This window comes from Syngnathoides biaculeatus, chromosome 20 (genome assembly GCF_019802595.1).
Source record: "Syngnathoides biaculeatus isolate LvHL_M chromosome 20, ASM1980259v1, whole genome shotgun sequence".
NCBI lineage: Eukaryota > Metazoa > Chordata > Actinopteri > Syngnathiformes > Syngnathidae > Syngnathoides > Syngnathoides biaculeatus.
The window spans coordinates 1,133,136-1,157,683 of NC_084659.1; the positions used below are offsets into that span (position 1 = coordinate 1,133,136).

General features: G+C 42.1%; 1 protein-coding gene across 11 annotated transcripts in view; it reads left to right on the forward strand.

Moving 5' to 3' along the window:
* LOC133493833 (zinc finger protein 37-like) overlaps positions 1–13,140 on the forward strand; it is a 53,558-nt gene extending 40,418 nt beyond the window's left edge. For 10 of the 11 annotated variants that reach the window (XR_009793170.1, XR_009793166.1, XR_009793163.1 and 7 more), the window contains 2 exons: positions 7–152; positions 10,845–13,140. Coding sequence is in view for 2 of the 11 variants with exons in the window: in XM_061807733.1 (XP_061663717.1) it covers positions 7–152; positions 10,845–11,599 (901 nt within the window). In the remaining 9 variants the exon portion in view is untranslated. The remainder of the gene's footprint in view (positions 1–6; positions 153–10,844) is intronic. The other variant, XM_061807734.1, reaches the window with a different exon arrangement.
* Positions 13,141–24,548: the final 11,408 nt, after the last annotated feature.

Genomic DNA, 24,548 nt, shown 5'->3' on the forward strand with positions numbered 1-24,548 from the left:
ATGTAGCGCAAAAATTGTTGTGAAAATGTGTGCAAGAAGGACTGGAGAGCACGAGGAAGAAGTTCATGGACTAAAAAAGGAGGAGGAGCCACAACGTCAACTACTGGACCCTGTGTTCAATCTGCAGCCTCGAATTGTCCTACGCAGAGCAGGTTGGCTCACTTGTTTTATGCATTATAATTTTAATGATATTCTTACAGAGAAGAAAATAAGTATTTGAACACCCAGCTACATTGCAAGCTCTCCCACTGAGAAATGATGGAGGGGTCTGAAATTTTCATCGTAGCTGCATGTCCACTGTGAGAGAGATAAAGTAAAATCACAAAGTATGATTTTTTTTAAACAATTTATTTCTGTGATACAGCTGCAAATAAGTATTTGAACACCGAGAAAACCAATGTTAATATTTGGTACAGTAGCCTTTGTTTGCAATTACAGAGGTCAAACGTTTCCTGTAGTTGTTCAAAAGGTTTGCACACACTGCAGGAGGGATGTTGACCCACTCCTCCACACAGATCTTCTCTAGATCAGACAGGTTTCTGGGCTGTCGCTGAGAAACACAGAGTTTCACCTAACACAAAACTTTCTCCCATGACTCCTCTGTATCATCCAAATGGTCATTGGCAAACTTAAGACGGGCCTTGACACGTGCTGGTTTAAGCAGGGGAACCTTCCGTGCCATGCATGATTTCAAACCATGACGTCTTAGTGTGTTACCAACAGTCACCTAGAAAACGGTGGTCCCAGCTCTTTTCAGGTCATTGACCAAGTCCTGTTGTGTGGTCCTGGGCTGATCCCTCACTTTTCTAAGGATCATTGAGACCCCACGAGGTGATAGGTTCCACTCCCATTGAGATTGACCATCATGTTTAGCTTCTTCCATTTTCTAATGATTACTCTAACAGTGGACCTTTTTTCACCAGGCTGCTTGACAATTTCTCCGTAGTCCTTTCCAGCCGTGTGGAATTGTACAATTTTGTCTCTGGTGTCTTTGGAAAGCTCTTTGGTGTTGGGCATGTTACAAGTTTGAGTCTTACTGATTGTATGGGGTGGACAGGTGTCTTTATGCAGCTAACAACCTCACACAGATGCATCTGATTCAGGATAATACATGGAGTGGACGTGGACTTTTAAAGGCGGACTAACAGCTCTTTGAGGGTCCGAATTTTTAGCTGATAGACAGGTGTTCAAATACTAATTTGCAGCTATATCACACAAATAAATCATACATTGTGATTTCTGGGTTGGTCTGTATGTACGTATTAAGTACTTCAAGCAGTGATCAAAGGAGCCAATGGGTACACGAGGAATTGCACAATATGCTTTTTTGATGGATGTATAAGAATGATCTCGGATGTTATTTGCCCTCGTTGTACATTTAATGTGCTGCTTATATTTGGGGAGTTTGAGGTTAGGTTTAGCTGTGTTAAAATCTCCTCGGATAATGAGCAGCGAATTTGGGTGTTTTTTTTCTCAACCTTGTTTATCTGCTCAACGAGTTTTACTAACAGGTCTTTGAGGGTCCGAATACATTGTGATTTCTGGATTTTTCTTTTTAGATCCTCTGTCTCACAGTGGACATGCACCTACGCTAAAAATTTCAGACCCCTCCATGATTTCTAAGTGGGAGAACTTGCAATATAGCAGGGTGTTCAAATACTATTTTCTTCACTGTAGTTACGTTTGATGATGCATTTTAGGCAACATTATGAACATACTTTCCTAGTACTTACTGGCGACCAGTTCAGGGTGGAGTCTGCCGTTCGCCTGAAATCAGCTAGGATAGGCTTCGGCACTCCCGAGACCCTTGTGAGGTTAAGCAGTTCAGAAAATGGATGCATGTGTGTATGTATGTAAGTGCGTGTGTGTCCTGTTCAGCTGTTAGATCAAGCAGAACGGGAATAGCCATTCACTCTATGATACAACAGTTTTACTATGTCACAGTGGAGTTTTTGAGCTTCCTCTGTGATTTCTTCCTATTTTAAATGGTTTTATTGAGGATCAGAGTTGATCAGTCGACCAGAATTTCCAGCGACGTGAGAGGAAACAAATAAAAAGTGCTAAGTGTAAACAGAATGAGAAAAGTAAATCATTCAATATATACAACAAACCTTCAATGTGGATGTTGCATGGGACTGAAGTGCTCCACCCTGTGAAGAAAGAACAGGACAAGATAGGACACAGGACAAGGACAGGAGAAGAAGGATGCAAAACCAGGATCTTGAATCGGCCTATACAACTGGAATGTGGTGGTACTAAGTAAATTAGAGAAGTCTATTGAACGAGAATATAAGTGAGGTGATACAGAAGCTCTTCATATATATTTGAGTTGTTTGTTCCAATAAGTGAGTAGTCCCACACCCAATGAAAGAATCCCAGGAGTGTGAGCCTCTGGACGCATGGAAGTGAATTCAGACCATTGTGCATGCAAAAAAAACCTGACAGAAATGTCCTGTGATTGCAACACGGAGGATAAAAACCCCACCTTATGAATCGAGGACAGGGCGGGGACCAGGGATCCGCTCGAGAAAAATCCTGTGACACATCCTAGGCCAAGTGACCCAGGGTGGACCCCCGGTCCGACCAAGGTTCCACGACAACTCGGCACCGGGTGGTGGCCGCAGGGACCCAATCCAACCCCCCTCCACCACTGCCCCACACGCCCCCAAACCAACCCCCAGGAGAACAGGAACCCCCACACAACCCGCAGGGTCCGCAATGTAGCTAGTCCCAGCCAGGCCAGAGATGCTAAAATGTCCCTTATTTGTTGGAAAGGGTTGAGGGGTGGGCATGTATGGGCATCTGACAAGAGAATAATGAGGGTGGAAACCTAAGGAGCAGCCATGGACCATTAGAAGGAGCCCCCACGCCAAGCGGCCATCCTTTCCGGTGGGCCCAGCCGGCCTCAGGAGCACTGCCAAGTAGCTAAATGTAAAGCCCATTTCCCCCCTGTTTCTATGACTGTCAGTTCTCTGACTGCCAATTAGTGGTCCAACCCCATGAATCAGTGCACCTCCACGAGTGGTATGGGGGAACTTCATGAGCTTTACTTGTTGCTGCTTAACTACATTCATGGCTCACTGCTCGTGTGTGCATCCGCACAGAAGTAAATGCGAACGCAACACAGCTGTATAGAGATTGTGCATCTACATCATAAAATCACGTGACTCGCCATATTGCCAGTCAAACAAACCATTGTTGAAAGTTAATTCCTTTGACACAGGAGAGAGGAGAGGAATTGTCTCGTACAATTCACCACTGCACTCTCTGATTATCCTCTCCTCAGCACCTCTATTTATTTAGTTTTAAGACGCCCCTTATTTACATGGATGTTACAAAAAGGAGACGTCATGCAAAACAGTTTGAAACAAGGTGTAGATGTTTGTTCATGCGCGTGTGTGGAAGATTGCTGAAAACATGTGTGGTCATCATTTCTTCAACAGGCAGCAGTTCTGATGAATAGATGTTTTTGTTCTTGCTATCTCCTGCAAGGAGGCTGACACATTATCTAGAGCAGAGCAAAGCATTTCTTTATTGGAAGCAGATGTATGATAATTATGATCACAATTATTCCTACACGGACCCAAATGCACGACTCCAGAGGCAAGGAGGCAGTACAGAGGAAACCTTTATTCGTTCCAAGGTCAGGGATCAGGTAGACAGTCCAAACAAGCAGAGATAACAGTAGTGGCAGGCTTACGAGGGCGGTCAGGGGACACGCGTGGGTCGGTACACGGAAGGTAGACGTCAGGCAAACGGGAGTGTGGGAACGAGGCATCAAAGGCAACGATCTGGCGGAGGACTAGTCGTCCCCTGGGTCCTATATGTACTGGGTGTCATTAGAGTTCATGAGGCACAGGTGTGTGTCTACTGATTGGCTGGCTACGCCCAGCCCGGGCTGGAAGCCAGGAGCATGCCAATGGACCCACTGAGATTTTTTTTCAATAAAAAATCTTGTGCTGCACATGTAACCTTTTATTGCAGTACCTACATCTTGGGTTTACCACCTAATTTGCTGGAATAATTGCAGAAATAACAGACAAGAAGTCGTCTTTCTTCTGATCAGGAGGACATGAGAGACAGGCCAGTTACAGTCTCCAAACACGTTCTGAAACAGCCTCTTGCGTACTCTTTTTTTTTTTTTTTTTTTTTTTAAATTTCAAAAACACACAAGGTCAAAAGAAGGGGTGAGCAAGTGAACAAAGGCACTTTCTTTGATAATGATGTGCCACTTCTCAGAGGATTAGAAGTTGCACCTGTGTGTGGGTGGGGGGCTCGTCATTTGAATAAGACTCTTCAAAGCAAGGATGATACTTTGTCTGGCTGCATTCCTGTGTGCAAGGAATCATCGAAACAAGGATAATACTTTGGCTGTGTTGCAAGTCCATGATAATTGTAATCATGATCATTCTAACAGTACGTAATTAACATTCCTCACTCGGAGAATCTGCTACTGGTGGTGCTGGTGGTGTAATTGAGGTTTTTATCTTTGCGAAAAACATGGTGTTGTCTTTGTTTTTCCTTCTGCTTCAAAATTGCCCTGGACAAGGACAATCAACCATCAACACAATTGCAAAACACGACAGCTCGTACCATATTGTCGGCAATGTTTTGTGTGAATTCTTCCTCCATATAACAACAAGCAGAATCGCCGGAGGAAGCCTCAGCATACCGAGGCATGCATCTGAGGCCGTAACGCAACCTTTGTTTGCTGAAAAGTTTTGTCCTCAATGAGGTGAATCGCTCCTTTGAGATTGAGGTTCATCAGCACTTTCTTCAGCCTCTTTAACATCGTCACCAGGCCTTTTTTCTGTAATCCGCTGCCCACAAAGCTAATGCAACTTCCATTGAAACTTCTTCTTTTCCTTTCGGCTTGTCCCGTTAGGGGTCACCACAGTGTGTCATCTTTTGCCATCTTAGCCTATCTCCTGCATCTTCCTCTCTAACCCCAACTGCCCTCATGTCTTCCCTCACCACATCCATAAACCTTCTCTTTGGTCTTCCTCTCGCCCTTTTGCCTGGCAGCTCCATCCTCAGCACCCTACCACCAATATACTCACTCTCTCGCCTCTGAACATGTCCAAACCATCGAAGTCTGCTCTCTCGAACCTTCTCAGCAAAACATCCAACTTTGGCTGTCCCTCTAATCAGCTCATTTCTAATCCTATCCAACCTGGTCACTCCGAGCGAACACCTCTTCATTTCTGCCACCTCCAGTTCTGCTTCCTGTTGTTTCTTCAGTGCCACCGTCTCTAATCCGTACATCATGGCCGGCCTCACCACTGTTTTGTAAACTTTGCCCTTCATCCTAGAAGAGACTCTTCTGTCACATAACACACCAGACACCTTTCGCCAGCTGTTCCAACCTGCTTGGACCCGTTTCTTCACTTCCTGACCACACTCTCCATTGCTCTGTATTGTTGACCCCAAGTATTTGAAGTCCTCCACTCTCGCTATCTCTTCTCCCTGTAGCCTCACTCTTCCCCCTCCACTTTTCTCATTCACGCACATATATTCTGTTTTACTTCGGCTAATCTTCATTCCTCTCCTTTCCAGTGCATGTCTCCATCTTTCTAATTGTTCCTCTGCATGCTCCCTGCTTTCACTGCATATCACAATATCTTCTGGGAACATCATGGTCCAAGGGGATTCCAGTCTAACCTCATCTGTCAGCCTATCCATTACCACTGCAAACTGGAAGGGGCTCAGAGCTGATCCCTGATGCAGTCCCACCTCCACCTTAAATTCCTCTGTCACACCTAAGGCACACCTCACCATTGTTCTGCTGCCATCATACATGTCCTGTACTATTTTAACATACTTCTCTGCCACACCAGACTTACGCATGCAGTACCACAGTTCCTCTCTTGGTACTCTGTCATAGGCATTCTCTAGATCCACAAAGACACAATGTAGCTCCTTCTGACCTTCTCTGTACTTTTCCACTAGCATCCTCAAGGCAAATAATGCATCTGTGGTACTCTTTCTAGGCATGAAACCATACTGTTGCTCGCAGATACTTACTTCTGTCCTGAGTCTAGCCTCCACTACTCTTTCCCATAACTTCATTGTGTGGCTCATCAACTTTATTCCTCTATAGTTCCCACAACTCTGAACATCCCCTTTGTTCTTAAAAATGGGAACTAGAACACTTTTACTCCATTCTTCAGGCATCTTTTTGCCCACTAGTATTCTGTTGAATAAGTTGGTCAAAAACTCTAGAGCCATCTCTGTGCCTTTCTGACTTCCCCCTTAGTAATCATTGCCACTTCCTGGTCCTCCTCTTCAACTCTTCCTTCTCTCTCATTTTCTTCATTCATCAACTTCTCATCTATTTAGCACACTACTGGCACCAGTCAACACATTTCCATCTCTATCCTTAATCACCCTTACCTGCTGCACATCCTTTCCATCTCTATCCCTCTGTCTGGCCAACTTGTAGAGATCCTTTTCTCCTTCTTTCGTGTCCAACCTGGTGTACATGTCTTCATATGCCTCTTGTTTAGCCTTTGCCACCTCTACCTTTGCCCTACGTCGCATCTCGATGAACTCCTTTCCCCTCTCCTAGTCCTCTCAGTATCCCACTTCTTCTTCGCTAATCTCTTTCATTGTATGACTCCCTGTATTTTGGGGTTCCACCACCAAGTCTCCTTCTCCCCTTTCCTGCCAAAAGACACACCAAATATTCTCCTGCCTATCTCTCTGATTACCTTGGCTGTCATAGTCCAGTCTTCCGGGAGTTTCTGCTGTCCATCGAGAGCCTGTCTCACCTCTTTCCGAAAGGCCGCACAACATTCTTCCTTTCTCAGCTTCCACCACATGGTTCTCTGCTCTACCTTTGACCTTTGTCTTCTTAATCTTCCTACCCACTACCAGAGTCATCCTACACACTACCATCCTATGCTGTCGAGCTACACTCTCCCCTACCACTACTTTACAGTCAGTAACATCCTTCAGATTACATCGTCTGCTCAAAATATAATCCACCTACAAAATATAATCCACCTGTGTGCTTCTACCTCCGCTCTTGTAGGTCACAATATGTTCCTCCCTCTTCTGGAAATAAGTGTTCACTACAGCCATCTCCATCCTTTTTGCAAAGTCCACCACCATCTGTCCCTCAAAGTTCCTTTCCTGGATGCCGTATTACCCATCACTTCTTCATCGCCCCTGTTTCCTTTACCAATATGTCCATTACAATCTGCACCAATCACAACTCTCTCGCTGTCTGGGATGCTCAGAACTACTTCATCTAGTTCCTTCCAGAATTTCTCTTTCAACTCTAGGTCAAATCTTACCTGTGGGGCATAGCCGCTAACCACATTATACGTAACACCCTCAATTTCAAATATTAGTCTCATCACTCGATCTGATACTCTTTTCACCTCCAAGACATTCTTAGCCAGGTCTTCCTTTAAAATAACCCCTACTCCATTTCTCTTCCCATCTACTCCGTGGTAGAATAATTTAAACCCGGCTCCTAAACTTCTAGCCTTACTACCTTTCCACCTGCTCTCTTGGATGCACAGAATATCAACCTTTCTCCTAATCATCATGTCAACCAACTCCTGAGCTTTTCCTGCCATAGTCCCAACATTCAAAGTCCCTACACTCAGTTGTAGGCTCTGTGCATTCCTCTTTTTCTTCTGACGATGGATCCGGTTTCCTCCTCTTCTTTGTCTTCGACCCACAGTAGCTGAATTTCCACCGACGCCCTGCAGGTTAGCAGTGCCGGGGGCGGGAGTTGTTAACCTGGGCCACGACCGATCCGGTATGGGATTCTTTAGATGAACGCTCATATTTGTTTGGCACAGTTTTTACGCCGGATGCCCTTCCTGACGCAACCCTCTGCATTTATCCGGGCATGGGACCGGCCTCCAGATTGCACTGGTTTGTGATCCCCATAGGGCTGCATTGCAACTTCCATTGAAACAATCCTCTTATTTTGTAGTCATCACACATTTCGCTTCCTTATTCAAAGTTATTTAAGAGTTTGTACAGATTTTATGTCGCACACCATGGATTCAATCATGCTGTCATGGCAAAATGAGGTGCGCTCTATAGCCGTGAAAATCCAATAGCTACATTATTAAATACGTTAATAAAGTACAACCGAACTCACTGCGTATAAGGTATATCCCACGCCGCCAACTTCGCTTTGCTGACCCTCTTCACGTCGATGTGCAGCGAATGAAGTTGCTTTGTTGTTTTTCTTTCACGGCGATTGTTTTTTCTCTGTTAATTAATCTATTGCTCGTGTTGTTCTTGGGCCACCTCATCTTGTTTCCACGGAAATTCAGCTTGGTCTTCTCGACTTGGCAAAGCTCGTTTTCCTAGTTCCTCAAGTGGAAGCAGACACGTTAGCCCAAGCATCCACAACAATCCTTTCAGAATTTGTGGCGTAATTCGCCAGGGCTGGCTCTTCATAACGTTCTGTTCGCCATTTGTCATCAATCGTTCCCAACTTCACTTTTATTTTGTTCACGGTGATGTCCAGCGAATTAAGTTGGTTCCTTGTTTTTTTTTCATGGCGATCGTTTATTCTTTGTTAATTAATCAATTGCTTTTGTTGTTCTTCCAACTTGGGCCACCTCGCCTTGTAGGCTCCCAGTATACCAGCAAGCTCCGAGTTCATTAGCTGTGCTTGTTTATTCACGGTGGTTTTTTGTTCTTTGTTAGTGCCATTTTTGGAGGACCTTAGCCAAAGCTATGTTGTTTAGCACAAAACACATACAGGCATCATGTACCTTCTGGGAGGCATGCCATTAGTGTCCTCTCCATGCCCACGCTTTTTCCTGTAACTTCCACATGCTGTCCTCTCCTTTATATAACTAGCGTGTCAGCAGGAAATGCTTCCAATCGGTTACAAATTCTGGACAATGGATCACGTTTTAGGTTCTCCGCATTATAAGGCACCCTGTCCGTTTTGAAGAAAATTCAAGACATTTAAGTACGCCTTATAGCCGTGAAAATACGGTAGAGGTACCACTGTATTTTGGGATTTTTCAGTGTACTAAATTGATCCGAATTTAGGGATCCTGCTGTGCTAATCTGAGTTTGCAATGGTATATGACAGCAGTCAGAATCAGATCAGACTCAGAAACAACTCTATAAGCCAAGTGTATAACGACACACAAGGAATTTGTCTCCGGTAGTCACTGCTGCCGTGGTATGACATTCAAAACAAAGAACAAACATACTAACAAGAAAAAAGAACAAGAGACATTCTGTTACAGATGTTCTGAACCTAGTTCGAGTTGCGTGCAAGTCTTCAATAGGTAGAGTGGTGCCGACATTTCGTTCAGCAGTTTTGATTGCCCGTTGCAGTCAGAGTTTGTTCTTGTTGTGGGGGCCCCAAACCAGACTGTGATGGAGGTATACAGTACTGATACACCTTTCCGACATGTCAATCACTCGTACAATAACAGCCAATCAGATAACCGCAATGTTTTAACCCCTGGCTTGTACTGCCCCTCCTGCAGCCAGGTCCCACAAACAACAATGTTTATTGGTAGCGTGCATTTTGAAAATTTAATGTTAGGGAGAAAATGGTCCTCAGATGTGGTTGTGGAACATTCAATTCTGAGGAAAGATATCCTGCTAGGTTACAAGGGGCCCAGTTGATTAATTTTCCAAAGCCTAAAAGACAGTTGGCGAAGTGTCTTTGATGGATTAAAGCTTGGGAAAGAGCACACCTTTTACAACTAATTGTGGACGATAAACAACAGGCTGTATGTTCAAAGGTAAGTGAGGGAGAAGTATCTTCTCTGAGTTTGATTTCATTATTATCAGTTGCATTGCAGAAGAACAACTTTCACTTTATTAGTGTATCACTGACCTGCTGAATGAAGTGTGTCATGTTTTATGCAGACGAGTTGGGTTCATGATATGTAAATGCGCAATGTCATGCAAGAGAAATGTCTATTTGCCCATTTGTGTTACATCGGACTTTTAAGACATAGCACTGGGTTCCATTACGAGCCAAGTCAAATGTATCCACCCACTCACGTATAAAGACCCACTTCAGGTCCTGTGAGACTGTAATTCCCAAGAACTTGAAGGGCTCGGCGGTTGACACAAGACAGTTGGACAGTTGTGGTAAAGTATCCTTCCTGAAGTCTACAAGCATGTCTACAGTCTTTAGGGTGTTCAATGTCAGGTTGTGTTCGCCATACTAAAACTCCAGTCTCGCCACTTCCTGTCGGTATGCACTCATTGCTGTCTTTGATGAGGCCGATGACTGTAGAGTCATCTGTGAACTTCAGGAGTTTGACAATCGGGTGTTTGGAGGTGCAGTTGTTCGTGTAGAGTGTAAAGTATCATACTTGAACAAACCGATGAAGCTTGAGCAAGATTTTTTTTTCTGTCCCCTTAAAAATGGTCAAATTGGAGGTGGGGAAATTCCACCCGACTGACTTCACAGAAAATATAAGACAATTGTCTCCACTTCTGCCACTAATGTTACACAAAGATAGCTCAATTTTGGGATAAAAAAGAGGGAAGTTTTGAAATGCAATTAATGATTCACCAAACTGATTGATATTGTTGAAAATGATTGACAATTTCATCGTATTGAGCAAAAAATAAGACCATTTGTAGAGGAATAATGGAAACTAAGCACCTTCAGTTATGGATTTTTTTTTTTTACTGGTGGCTAAAACCAAGCTCATGTGTCCTCCATCACTACATAAGTCACTATCAGTGGCTATCTGCCACAAATGTGAGTTACGTAGTAATAATGACAGCCCATTTGTATTACTACAGTGTGCAGTTACATTTGCAGTTAGTTTCTAGTTGCAAACAAATTAGATCAGACCCCATTGTGTTTGTCATTTGTTTTGCAGATGTCAGTGAAAATCTTCATCCAGAGCGGCAGCAGTCAGTGTCCCTTCACATCAAAGAGGAAAAGGAGGGTGAAGAGATTCAAAGCATTAAGGATGAAGAGAAAGAAATCCTACACTTGAAAGAGGAAGAGAAGGAAGAAATCATCCAGGTTCCATCCACTGGTGTTCATTTCAAGAGTGAAGATGAAGGTCAAAGTGAAGAGAGAGGAGGGGCGGAGCCTCCAACTAGGAACAGCTCAAGTGATGGAGACCATTGTGAAGGATCACAAACAGATGATGATGATGATGATGTTGATGATCAACAATCGGAAAGTGATATGACATGTCACACTTCCAACAAATGCTGGAAATGTTCTCAGTGTAGGAAAGCTTTTGCTTCTGTGAGAAATTTCAAACAACACATGAAAGTACACACAAGTGAGAAATCTTTTGCATGCTCAGTTTGTGGTCAAACATTCACTCAGAAAGAACATTTAAAAACACACATAAAAACATACACTGATGGGAAACCTTTCTCCTGCATAGTCTGTGGTCACAGATTTACCCGGAAGGGAGATTTAAAAAGACACACAAGAACACACTCTGGTGAGAAGCCTTTTGCATGCTCAGTTTGTGGTCAAAGTTTCACTCGAAAGGAACACTTAAAAATACACACAAGAACCCACACTGGTGAGAAACCTTTTTGTTGCACAGTTTGTGGTCAAAGATTCTCTGTGATTGAAAGTTTAAAAAGACACACAAGAACACACCGGTGAGGAACTATTTTCATGTCCTTAAAAGTACACACCAGAACACACACTGGTCAGAAGGCATTTTTCTGCACAGTTGTGTTCAAAGATTTTCACGGAAGATTGACTTAAAAATACACACCAGAACACACACTGGTTAGAAAACTTTTTCATGTCCTGTTTGTGATAAAAGAATTACTGAGAATGGTAATGCGCAGTTGTCAAAGATTCTCTTCTAAGGCGTTGGCCTCACAGTTCTGAGGACCCGGGTTCAATCCTGGCCCTGCCTGTGTGGAGTTTGCATGTTCTCCCCGTGCCTGCGTGTGTGTTCTCCGGGCACTCCAGTTTCCTCCCACATCCCCAAAAGATGCAACATTAATTGGACACTTAAATTGCCCCTAGGTGTGATTGTGAGTGCGGGTGTTTGTCTCGATGTGCCCTGCGATTGGCTGGCAACCAGGTCAGGGTGAACCCCGCCTCCTGCCCGTTGACAGCTGGGATAGGCTCCAGCTTGCCCTGCGATCCTTGTGAAGATAAGAGGCAAAGAAAATGGATGAATGGTTGGATTCTCTTCTAAGTATCAGGCTCAGACACACGCGTGTTTTAAGAGGCCTTAAAAGTAAATGTGTAAAATGAAAGAAATTACTATTGATAATATTCTTGTATTTTGTGTACAAGCATTTATTGCAACTTCGACCCATAACAAATGATCTGATTTGACCTTATCTGATCCGTAAAAGCTAAAATATTGGGCTAATAATTCAAAATATATGTATCCATCCATCCCTCCATTTTCTAGGCCGCTTAGTCTCACAAGGGTTACGAGAGGTCTGGAGCCTATCACAGATATGTTCGAGCAGGTGGCAGGGTACACCCGCAACTGGTTGCCAGCGAATCGCAGGGCACATGGAGACAGGCAGCAATCACACTCAGAATCTTACCTTGGGGCAATTTGGAGTCTCAAATCAATGCATGTTTTTGGTATGTAGGAGGAAACCCACGCAACCACAGGGAGAACATGCAAATTCCACACAGGCGGGGCTGGGATTTTAATCCCGGTCCTAAGAACAAACAGTATTAAATTGCCTTGAGTCGAAATGTCTGCATATATTTTTGGGGACATGAAGCCACATTTCTTTGGTGAGGTTTCTAATGAAAGTGATACTTGTTGCCCTGTTGTCATTTTTATGACATCCTTAATATTTCCCAATCCATAATTTCTTTTGTTCCACCCGATTTCTATCATGTATAAAATGAATGTGAATATATAAAAAAGTACTGATTACGATTTACTTCATTTTACAGCACATTCCTTTTCCCTCTACAGCTGTGCTACTGATTTTAATGTTGGATTTTGTTGATGAAAAACGAGTGTACAAAAGGGAATTCTTTATTTACCAATTGCTCCAAAATGTATTATTTTCTTGTGCATCCATGCATTTTGTCCCATGTCTTAGTGGTGTCAATATCAAATATGTGAATAATTAATTGAAATAGACTGGAAAGAAACTTTGACTTTTGGTGATAAAGTGTATGTGATCCTTCATAAAATACACTTCAACCGGTGAGACTGACTCCATTTGTTTGCACATCAAATCCATGTTCCCCATTAAAAAGAATTAAAATGTCTTTAATCCAATGCACTTTCAAGCAAAACATTGGCTCAAGCACAAAATCCCAAATTTGATAAACTCTAAATATGGGCACTGTGGAGTATCACAAGCAGATGGCCTCGATCAGATAGTGACGACATGACGTCACACACTCCTCTGACGAAGATCATAAAAAGTGTGAAGATGATTTTAAATGTAGTGCTCCTCTGAAGAAGGAGCAAAGTGATAAGAATTATATCCACAGCGCGGTGTCTTCCTCTTCCGGATGCAATGTGCACTTCATTTAGATTCCAGCAAAACGAGAAGACATTTTGCTTCTACAGTGTCACATATGAAACACATATAACGTTTTTAAAGTGTTAATTTCACAGATTTACAATTCAAATAAAGTGCATTTAAATTCTGCAACTGCAATAAACAAGGAACCATAAACTTGCTTCATTTTGTCTTGGAAAATACGGCGACACACTCACAAAGTAATCACAACAGCATGGAACACAACGACACGCAACACATAAGGTCGGCGCATGTACGCTGGACAAAATGGATGGCTCTGCACTGCCACGTAACTAACGCAACTCTAGAACAACCGTCACCTGACATTAATATCGTCCTTAAAATAATGCGTGTGCCACCAAAATTAAAACTCGGCAGATCGTGAACAATATTCAACATATTTCGTCTACAGTTGAAGCTGTTGATGGCAGTTTTACCTGCAGAAGGAGCAAAGTGAAAAGACAGGAATTCACAACGGGGTCTATTCCTCTTCCGGGCACAATGTGCACTGAGGAGTCTTGGACTTCCTGATTCACAGTTTTCCAAAAGACCTTGTTCGTCGTGAAAAATTAATTGCACAGGTGCAAAGGACGAGAGCTTCGCAGATTCCAAATGACAAGTAGGTGTGTATAGAGCTATGAAAAAAAAATTTGTTTGGGGGGGGACGACAACACTCGCGGCACTGGGCCGGGGGTGGCTCTGAGTATGCTACATACTGTCATATTGTCGGGAGTCTGTCATGAGTGACCCGCATATCATCTAAATAACCCTACTTCACTCGATTCCGAGATGTTCTCTTCTTTGAAAAGAGCTTCCGTGTCAGAAGGGGCGTCAGAAAAATCTGAATATCTCTCTTGTTCCTCTCCCACAGCAGGTGCCATTACGTGTTTTCAATAGCGAATGTCCCAGTGTGACGTTTGCTGATGATGTTGCAGACAATATGGCTACCACTTGCATGTCGAGTGAGACTTCCGCAACTTTGCGCATGGATGACACGCTCTCCGCTCATATTTATTTTTTCGTATAGATATGGAAGTTAATAACATATGTAATTTTCATTCATCCATCCATCCAATTTCTGAGCCGCTTATCCTCACATGGGTCGCGGGGAGTGCTGGAGTCAATCCGAGCTGTCAATAGGTAATGGCCTCACAGTTCTAAGGACCGGGTTCAAATCCTGGCCCCTCCTGTATGGAGTTTGCTTGTTCTCCCCGTGACTGAGTGCGTTTTCTCCAGGCAGTCCTATTTTCTCCCACAACCAAAAACATGTATTCATTGCAGACTCTAAATTGCTCTCAACTGTTGTCTGTCTCCATGTGCCCTGTGATTGGCTGACAATCAGTTCAGGGTGTCCCCTGCGTCCTCCCTGAAGATTGCTGGTATTCGCTCCAGCAATAATCCCGCAACCCTGGTTAGGATAAGCAGCTCAGAAAATGGATGGATGGATATACCTTGAATGGCTACCTCGAGTTGCTGTTATTATGTTTAAAATATTTAAGTTGCTTAAAAGGTGAACTTGCATTGAATTTATCTTCACATTGTTACAGAAATAAGAGCTCTTTGTGTTGTGGTGTATTTTTCAGACATACTTTTAGGGTGAATATTTTTGCACAAAAAAATTTAAGATGTTGAATTTTTTACATGTTGGATTTGAATGTTAAAAATTCCAGATAAGAAATTCGAAATCAAACTGATAGCAATGAATTACCTCCATATTTGTGTTTTTGTAATTTAAAAGATTTTTTTCTTTTTTTTTTTTTCCCAGTCATGGCTTGAAATCATGCCATTCCATGTGTGCCAGTAGGTTTTTTAGCACGGCTATGAATATTATGTACTCCCATATGTTTTAGTGACACAACACAACCTTTCTATGTCATGAGCCAGGCTGGACCATGGCCAAGAGGGGCGTGGCCACTGCCCTGGCTGGTGACACCTGTCACCGCTCTCAGCTGTTTTACATTGGGACTGTAATTAGATGATGTATGATGATGATGTTAAGTTGGAGTTTGTCACTGGCATTTGCCAGATCGTTGCCATTGATGCCTCGTTCCCGCACTTCCCTGACTCTGATCTCCACTGCCGGCATAGCGACCTCTGCCTGTCTCCCGACCTACCCCGTAAGTCTGACGTCTTTATCACTGCTGCTTTCGTGGACTGCCTGCCTGGTTACCGACTCTAGACTGAATAAAGATATTTCCCGAACTGCCTCCACATTTCCCAATTCATGCATTTGGCTCCAACTTCTGGTTATGACAGTATATAGCCTGCTACCCTTGTTAAAATAGTTTTATAACACAAAGCACACAAAACCCTTGCCATGTATCTGTTGACTTGTCGTAAAGATGAGAGTCCTGAAAAGTACCATGTGTTTTTCAGTGGCGGTCCCGATGGCCGGAGGAAAAAATAGTTGGCACCGGATCTGGTTTCAGCCTCTGGCTCAGTACACTTTTGTATCTAATGCTGTTGCAAAACATGCCGATTCAAAGTAATTGGCACAGAGTTTGGAATGCTTGCCAGGCACGCATAACTGAACACGTTTCTCCCCCTGTTGATGCATCTCTGCTATGTAATTACTTTAAAATGGCAGATGCGGTTGATAGGAGTTCTTGAGGTATCAAGAAAAAATATATCTATTTGTGATCTAACCTTCAAAGAAGACATTTAAGGTGAACAAAACTAAAACATCATTTTGAACTGGTTTTGATAACACAAAAAACACACCAAGCTAGCCAGGAGCTGAACCTAGAATGTTCCGATCTGTAGTCGCACGCGTTTTCCATTGTGCCACTAGCCCTACACAAAACCCGCACCTTCTGCAAACCCATGTATACAATTTTCACTGTCGATTAAGGCGATTAAGGGGCTTTATACAAGCTGTGACCCGGAATTGAACAAGGAATGAGAACTAACCACTACGCAATCACAGCTTTGTGGAAACTGCCACAAAAGTTGGCTGGATAAAGCTGTTGGCTGCAGTGAGAATGTTAACGATCCAGTACTGACCCGTTTAGGGAATACCAAGTCAGATTGTCTAGTGGTAAGGATGCAGTGCTTTCATTGGCACAGGCCAAGTTCGTCTCTGGGTCGTGACGGGCAAAATCTTAAATTCTCTTGTTTAGTCAAGTGATGATCAAGATTGACAATTCTGTGGATTAACCTGTTTTATCGGCGAAAACATCGACTTCAGCATTGAATGTGGATCCTCTATGCAAGTGTCTCAAATTTTTACACGTATCTTCGTTTATTATCACTTTCTAAATGTTCAATGGTTTCAGACAAACTCTGGGTGTCGTGCTATAAGACAGTTTTGTTTCGTCTCAACGGACTTAGCATTGAACAATGCTTTGTTTAACCGACAGTGTAAACAAAAGTCACATGATTTCATGACGATCTTTGGGTTAAGTGCCCAGCACCGTTGTTTCCATAGTGTAATAGTTTTCACGTTTGCCTAACACGCGAAAGGTCCCCGGGTGGAAACAGACATCGTTTTGTTGCTTGCTTGTAAGGGAGCTGTTGGAGGAAGGAAGAAAAAAAGGAGGGAACACACAACAAAATGAGAAAGGAAGGGAACAGGAAATGACGAAGACAGGAAAAACAGGGAAGGAAGGAAACAAGGTAGGAAGGAAAGAATGAATTGAGGAAGCAAAACAAGGATAAAATGATGGGATAAAGGTAGGAAGGAAGGAAAAAACATTGGAACAAGGAAATGAAGGAAATAAGGAAGGAACAAAGAAAACAGGGATTGGAGGAAGCAATGAATAAATGAAAGAAGGAAACAAGAAAAGAAAGAAGTAAACAAGGCAGGAAGGAAGGACGAGTCAAACAAGATAACTGCTGCACTGGCAACCACCATGTTGTTTGACTGCAAAAAAAAAATAAAAAAATACGTGAAACTATTTCAGAAAAAAAAAATTATTTTTATTCAGGAGAAAAAAGTTTTCAGGTCTGGCTTTCCTTGGAAATTCAAGTTCAAGCGAAAAACAGAAATCAAAACAACACTCTAGAGGAATTAGTGTTGAGACACAAAAACAGCAAAATATTAGAGGCAAAAAGCTGCCTGAACGCTCAGTTTCCTTTTCCTTTCCTTTCTCTCGGTTTCCTGGTCCTCTTGCACTTGAGAGAGTCTGGCTGCAGGCATCACCTCTCAGACAACCCCCCCCCTCCCCCACCTCACGTCTCAAGTCCCATCCTGAAGACCCCCAACTGCCATCGTCAGGCAGGGCACAAAGTAGGATCATTTGAAAATTGTGTCCATTTCTTTTTCAGCGTTTAAGGAACTTAGTTGAATATTTTCTAGATAATCTTTCATTTCCGGTTTCAGCATTAAAGGCATTCAGCACTGCGCACTTCATTTACTTATTTGAAGTGTTTTAATCTTTTATGAATAAATCAGCAACAACTTAAAAAGGGTAGATGATGATAATGACGATGATGATGACTCTTCATGTCAATCTACCATTGATGTTTTCATGTCATGGAAGGAAACCAGAGTGGCCGGAGAAAACCCACACAGAGATCATGCCAACTTTTTTTCGTCTCTGGTTCTGAACTGCTGGGCCCCCTGGGAGAATATCGGCTTCTGTTGGCCGGGAAAAGGATTTGCTTTACTGGCATGTTTTTTTTAAACATATTTATTTGATTTTTCATATATAATTTTACAAAAACAACACAATAACAGTAAAACAAAAAAAACATAAACAAAAAACAGTATGCACAGACATTTTTGTGTTAAAAAAAGAAAGCATACAAATCACAAATAATTCACATTTTTTTCAAAAACTCTTCTAAAGGTCTCCATATGTCCTCAAATTCCTGAGCTCTTCCTCTCATGATATACGTGAGTCTTTCCAGTGCAACACAAAATCCCAATTCCAACATCCATACTTTTATTGAAGGAACGTCCACTTTTTTCCAAAATAATGACCTGCAGGAGACCAAAATCTATAAGCGTGGCCTTATTTTTATTAGCAGCAAAATCCTTGGGATATATACCTAAGATACACAGTGTTGCGCAATGAGGAATCTGAATTCCAACTATTGTAGAAATTGTCTGAACAATAGATTTTCAATAATCTTTGACTTTGCAACAATCCCATAAACAATGGTATAAAGTACCCTTGTCATTAGAGGACTTTCTACACGTCTGGAATGTCAGGGGTCCACTGAAGTTTAACAGGAGTCACATAAATCCTCATCAGCCATTTATATTGTAATAGCCTCATTCTAGTATTTTATTTTTTTTTTTTTTGGTGCTTGAAGGCATGTTCCCAATCAATGACTTCAATATTTTCTTTATCTAGTTTGCATGCCTCTAATCTATTTTTACTTGATTCTGTATCATGTGAGACTAGAGATTTATAGAGCATAGATATCTGTTTACATCCATGAAAACCTGACTGGAAAATAACTTCTAAACTGGACAAAGGGGGTTCATACATTATGCTTTTGATTTGTCCTGACAAAGTGTTTTAACTGTAGATATTTGGAAAAAATGCTTATTGGGAATAGAGAATTTCACCATTTACATAAAGGTCACCTATTGATTTTATACCATTATTTGCCCATAATTTAAAACCTCCATCTGCTCCTTCAGCTTTAAAAGTCACATTACCCCATATGGGAGAGAAGCGTGAAAGTAAAGGAGTGTCCCCCTATATGTTTGTATGGTTCAAACCAGATATCTATAGTATTTTTCAAAAATGGATTCTATGTCTGCCATTTTAATATTCTATTCTCAGCAGAATATAAATAATACTTTAATAGAAGGTGTGGTACTGTTGCTTGCTCTATTTTTACCCAAGAGGGTGATGGTGATGTTGAAAAATAATACATAGCTGAGCGTAGTTGAGCAGACCAGTAATACCATTTTAAAGTTTGGAAATTGTAACCCTCCAGTTTCATAAGGCATATAAAGCAACCGTAGTCTTAATCTGTTTTTTTTATTATTCCAAATAAAATTCAGGAGCATTCTGTTGAGTCTAGTGAAAAAGATGTCAGGTAATGGAAGAGGTATCTTTTGAAAAGAATATATAAAAATGTTGGCAAAACGGTCATTTTAACTATGTTTATACGTCCCAACATTGAAATTGGCATAATCATCTACCTGTCTAGTAACTGTTGTACCTCCAAGATTAAAGGGTCATAATTAACCTGAACGATATTGTTAACGTCAGGGGAAATTTTGACTCCCAAATAAGTAAATCCATCTCTCGCGTTCAAAAAAAGGAGTCTTAACCACATGATTAAATCTCTCTTCAATACTTAAAAATAAAATGGATGACTTTGTATCATTAATCACATAAACTGAGAAACTACCACACTTTTTAATTTGCTCCAATAAATTTGGAAGGCTCGTGGATAACTTAGTCAAAAAGAGAATTATGTCATCAGCATAAAGAGAGATTCTGTGATCTTGATCACCAATTTGGATGCCCGTCAAGCCTCTATCCATACGAATGGACATGGCCAGGGGTTCTAAGGCTAAAATGAACAACATTAGGGAAAGAGGACAGCCCTGGCGTGTGGTCAACTAAGTTTTGCTTTGCCTCCTCTGATAGCACTGGAAATACAAGTGAATCAAGAAATGCATCCCTCTCAAACGAAGTCTGTTGTATCTCGGATTTATACAATTGTTCATAGAAATCCCTGAAAGTACTATTAATTTCTTGAGGGTCAACAGTCAAGTCTCCATTGGATCTCCTTATGCTATTAATTGCCCGTTCTGTTTGAAATTTCCTGATCCTACAAGCTAAGAGTTTACCTGCTTTTTCACCTCGATCGTAATAACGCTGCTTAAGCCACAATAAACTTATTGCCGCTTTATCTGTAGATAATGTATTATATTTACTTCTTTAAAATAGCAATTCTTTATGTTTAAGTGTATCATCTACCTGATCTAAATCATTTTCTAACTCCTTTATTTGCTTCTCTAAATCACACATCTCTGCTTTTTGTTGTTTAGATTTAGAACTTGTATAACTAATAATTTCTCCTTGAACGTAAGCTTTGAATGCTTCCCATCTTGTACAGGCTCCCGTTTGATCTGTATTAATTTAAAAAAAATAAATCAATTTTACTTTTTATGAAGGAAACAAAGTTCTCATTCTGCAGCCATATAGATTTAAATCGCCAATTGCAGGGGCAGTGACAAAGTTTGTCTATTCGAATATTCATAGATATTGGTGCATGGTCGCTCATCACTATACTATCATACCAGCAGTTTTTAACTTTTGACAGAAGGTTTAGAGAGACAAAAAAGATCGAGATTTCTGGGCGCCTGAATAACATGAAAATTCCATTTTAGAAGGATTAAAATATCTTCAAATTTCAACTAAATTTAAATCAACACTATATTGTTTTAAAATTGTCCTTGTTTTCCCTTTACTTGGATCTAAACCTGTAGTACGATCCAATACAGGATTTAATTTTCAATTAAAGTCATCGCCAATTACGACTGACCCATGTAAAGCAGAAATTGTGAAAAAAAGGTCTTGAAAAATTTAGGATTCTCCTCATTTGGACCAGAAACAAATACCAAATTAAATGCAGGAGAGAAAATAGTACCCTGGATTGTCACATATCCCCCTGCTGGATCCTGAATTGTATTAGTGATTTGTAATGGTATATTTTGTGAACAAGAATTAAAACACCCCGTGCATAATTATTGTATGATGCATATATTACATTTCCAGGCCACCTATTTCTAAGCTTTTTGATTTCTGAATCAGTCAAATGACTCTCCTGAAGGAGTACTATTTTAGCATTCAATAATTTCTTCTTCATTTCCTTTCGGCTTGTCCAGTTAGATTGCCATATCTTGCCATCTTTTGCCATCTTAGCCTATCTCCTGCGTCTTCCTCTCTAACCCCAACTGCCCTCATGTCTTCCCTCACCACATCCATAAACCTTCTCTTTGGTCTTCCTCTCGCTCTTTTGCCTGGCACCTCCATGTTCACCACCCTTCCACCAATATACTCACTTTGTCGCCTTTGAACATGTCCAAACCATCGAAGTCTGGTTTCTCCAATCTTGTCTCCAAAACATGCAACTTTGGCTGTCCCTCTAATGAGCTCATTTCTAATCCTATCCAACCTGCTCAGTCCGAGCGAGAACCTCAGCATCTTCATTTCTGCCACCTCCAGTTCTGCTTCCTGTTTCTTCAGTGCCACGGTCTCTAAGCTGTACATCATGGCCGCCCTCACCACTGTTTTGTAAACTTTGCCCTTCATCCTAGAAGAGACTCTTCTGTCACATAACACACCAGACACCTTTCACCACCTGTTCCAACCTGCTTGGACCCGTTTCTTCACTTCCTTACCACACTCACCATTGCTCTGGATAGTTGACCCTAAATATTTGAAATTGTCCACCCTCGCCATCTCTTCTCCCTGTAGCCTCACTCTTCCCCCTCCACTTTTCTCATTCACGCACATATATTCTGTTTTACTTCGGCTAATCTTCATTCCTCTCCTTTCCAGTGAATGTCTCCATCTTTCTAATTGTTCCTCTGCATCCTCCCTGCTTTCACTGCATATCACAATATCTTCTGCGAACATCATGGTCCAAGGGGATTCCAGTCTAACCTCATCTGTCAGCCTATCCATTCCCACTGCAAACAGGAAGGGGCTCAGAGCTGATCCATTATCAGTCCCACCTCCACCTTAAATTCCTCTGTCACACCTAAGGCACACATCACCATTGTTCTGCTGCCATCATACATGTCCTGTACTAATTTAACATACTTCTCTGCCACACCAGACTTACGCATGCAGTACCACAGTTCCTCTCTTGGTACTCTGTCATAGGCTTTCTCTAGATCCACAAAGACGCAATGTAGCTCCTTCTGACCTTCTTTGTACTTTTCCACTAGCATCCTCAAGGCAAATAATGCATCTGTGGTACTCTTTCTAGGCATGAAACCATACTGTTGCTCGCAGATACTTACTTCTGTCCTGAGTCTAGCCTCCACTACTCTTTCCCATATCTTCATTGTGTGGCTCATCATCTTTATTCCACTATAGTTCCCACAGCTCTGAACATCCCCTTTGTTCTTAAAAATGGGATCTAGAACACTTTCCCTCCATTCTTCAGGCATCTTTTTGCCTGCTAGTATTCTGTTGAATAAGTTGGTCAAAAACTCCACAGCCATCTCTCCAAATTGCTTCCATACCTCTACCGGTATGTCATCAGGACCAACTGCCTTTCCATTTTTCATCCTTTGTAGTGCCTTTCTGAATTCCCCCTTAGTAATCATTGCCACTTCCTGGTCCTTCACACTTGCCTCTTCAACTCTTCCTTCTCTTCATTTTCTTCATTCATCAACATCTCAAAGTATTCTTTCCATCTATTTAGCACACTACTGGCACCAGTCAACACATTTCCATCTCTATCCTTAATCACCCTTACCTGCTGCACATCCTTCTCATCTCTATCCCTCTGTCTGGCCAACCTGTAAAGATCCTTTTCTCCTTCTTTCGTGTCCAACCTGGTGTATATGTCTTCATATGCCTCTTGTTTAGCCTTTGCCACCTCTACCTTGCCCTACGTCGCATCTCGATGAACTCCTTTCACCTCTCCTCAGTTCTCTCAGTATCCCACTTCTTCTTCGCTCATCTCTTTCCTTGTATGGCTCCCTGTATTTTGGGGTTCACCACCAAGTCTCCTTCTCCCCTTTCCTACCAGATGACACACCAAGTACTCTCCTGCCTGTCTCTCTGATCACCTTGGCTGTCGTAGTCCAGTCTTCCGGGAGCTTCTGCTCTCCATCGAGAGCCTGTCTCACCTCTTTCGGAAAGGCCGCACAACATTCTCCCTTTCTCAGCTTCCACCACCTGGTTCTCTGCTCTACATTTGTCTTCTTAATCTTCCTACACACCACCAGAGTCATCATACACACTACCATTCTATGCTGTCGAGCTACACTCTCCCCTACCACTACTTTACAATCAGTCACCTCCTTCAGATTACATCGTCTGCACAAAATATAATCCACCTGCGTGCTTCTACCTCCGCTCTTGTAGGTCACTATATGTTCCTCCCTCTTCTGGAAATAAGTGTTCACTCCAGCCATCTCCATCCTTTTTGCAAAGTCCACCACCATTTGTCCCTCAAAGTTCCTTTCCTGGATGCCGTACTTACCCATCACTTCTTCATCGGCCATGTTTCCTTTACCAATATGTCCATTACAATCTGCACCAATAACAACTCTCTCGCTGTCTGGGATGCTCAGAACTACTTCATCTAGTTCCTTCCAGAATTTCTCTTTCAACTGTAGGTCACATCCTACCTGTGGGGCATAGCCACTAACCACATTATACATAACACCCTCAATTTCAAATTTTAGTCTCATCACTCGATCTGATACCCCTTTCACCTCCAAGACATTCTTAGCCAGCTCTTCCTTTAAAATAACCCCTACTCCATTTCTCTTCCCATCTACTCCGTGGTAGAATAATTTAAACCCTGCTCCTAAACTTCTAGCCTTACTACCTTTCCACCTGCTCTCTTGGATGCACAGAATATCAACCTTTCTCCTAATCATCATGTCAACCAACTCCTGAGCTTTTCCTGTCATAGTCCCAACATTCAAAGTCCCTACACTCAGTTGTAGGCTCTGTGCATTTCTCTTTTTCTTCTGACGATGGATCCGGTTTCCTCCTCTTCTTTGTCTTCGACCCACAGTAGCTGAATTTCCACCGACGCCCTGCAGGTTAGCAGTGCCCGGGGCAGGCGTTGTTAACCCGGGCCACGACCGATCCGGTATGGGATTCGTTAGATGAACGCTCATATTTGTTTGGCACAGTTTTTAAGCCGGATGCCCTTCCTGACGCAACCCTCTCCATTTATCCAGGCTTGGGACCAGCCTACAGATTGCACTGGTTTGTGCCCCCCATAGGGCTGCATTAGCATTCAATAATTTAATTCTATTAATAACCTGTTTGAATTTATTAAGATTTTTAAGACCCCTGAGATTCCAACTTGTAATCTTTAAATCAACAATTTTATGACTTGTACTTTCCATAAGCATACAAAATTCAATATTATCAAAACAGTGACTTGGATTAACATAACGTCTGTGCAACTTAAAC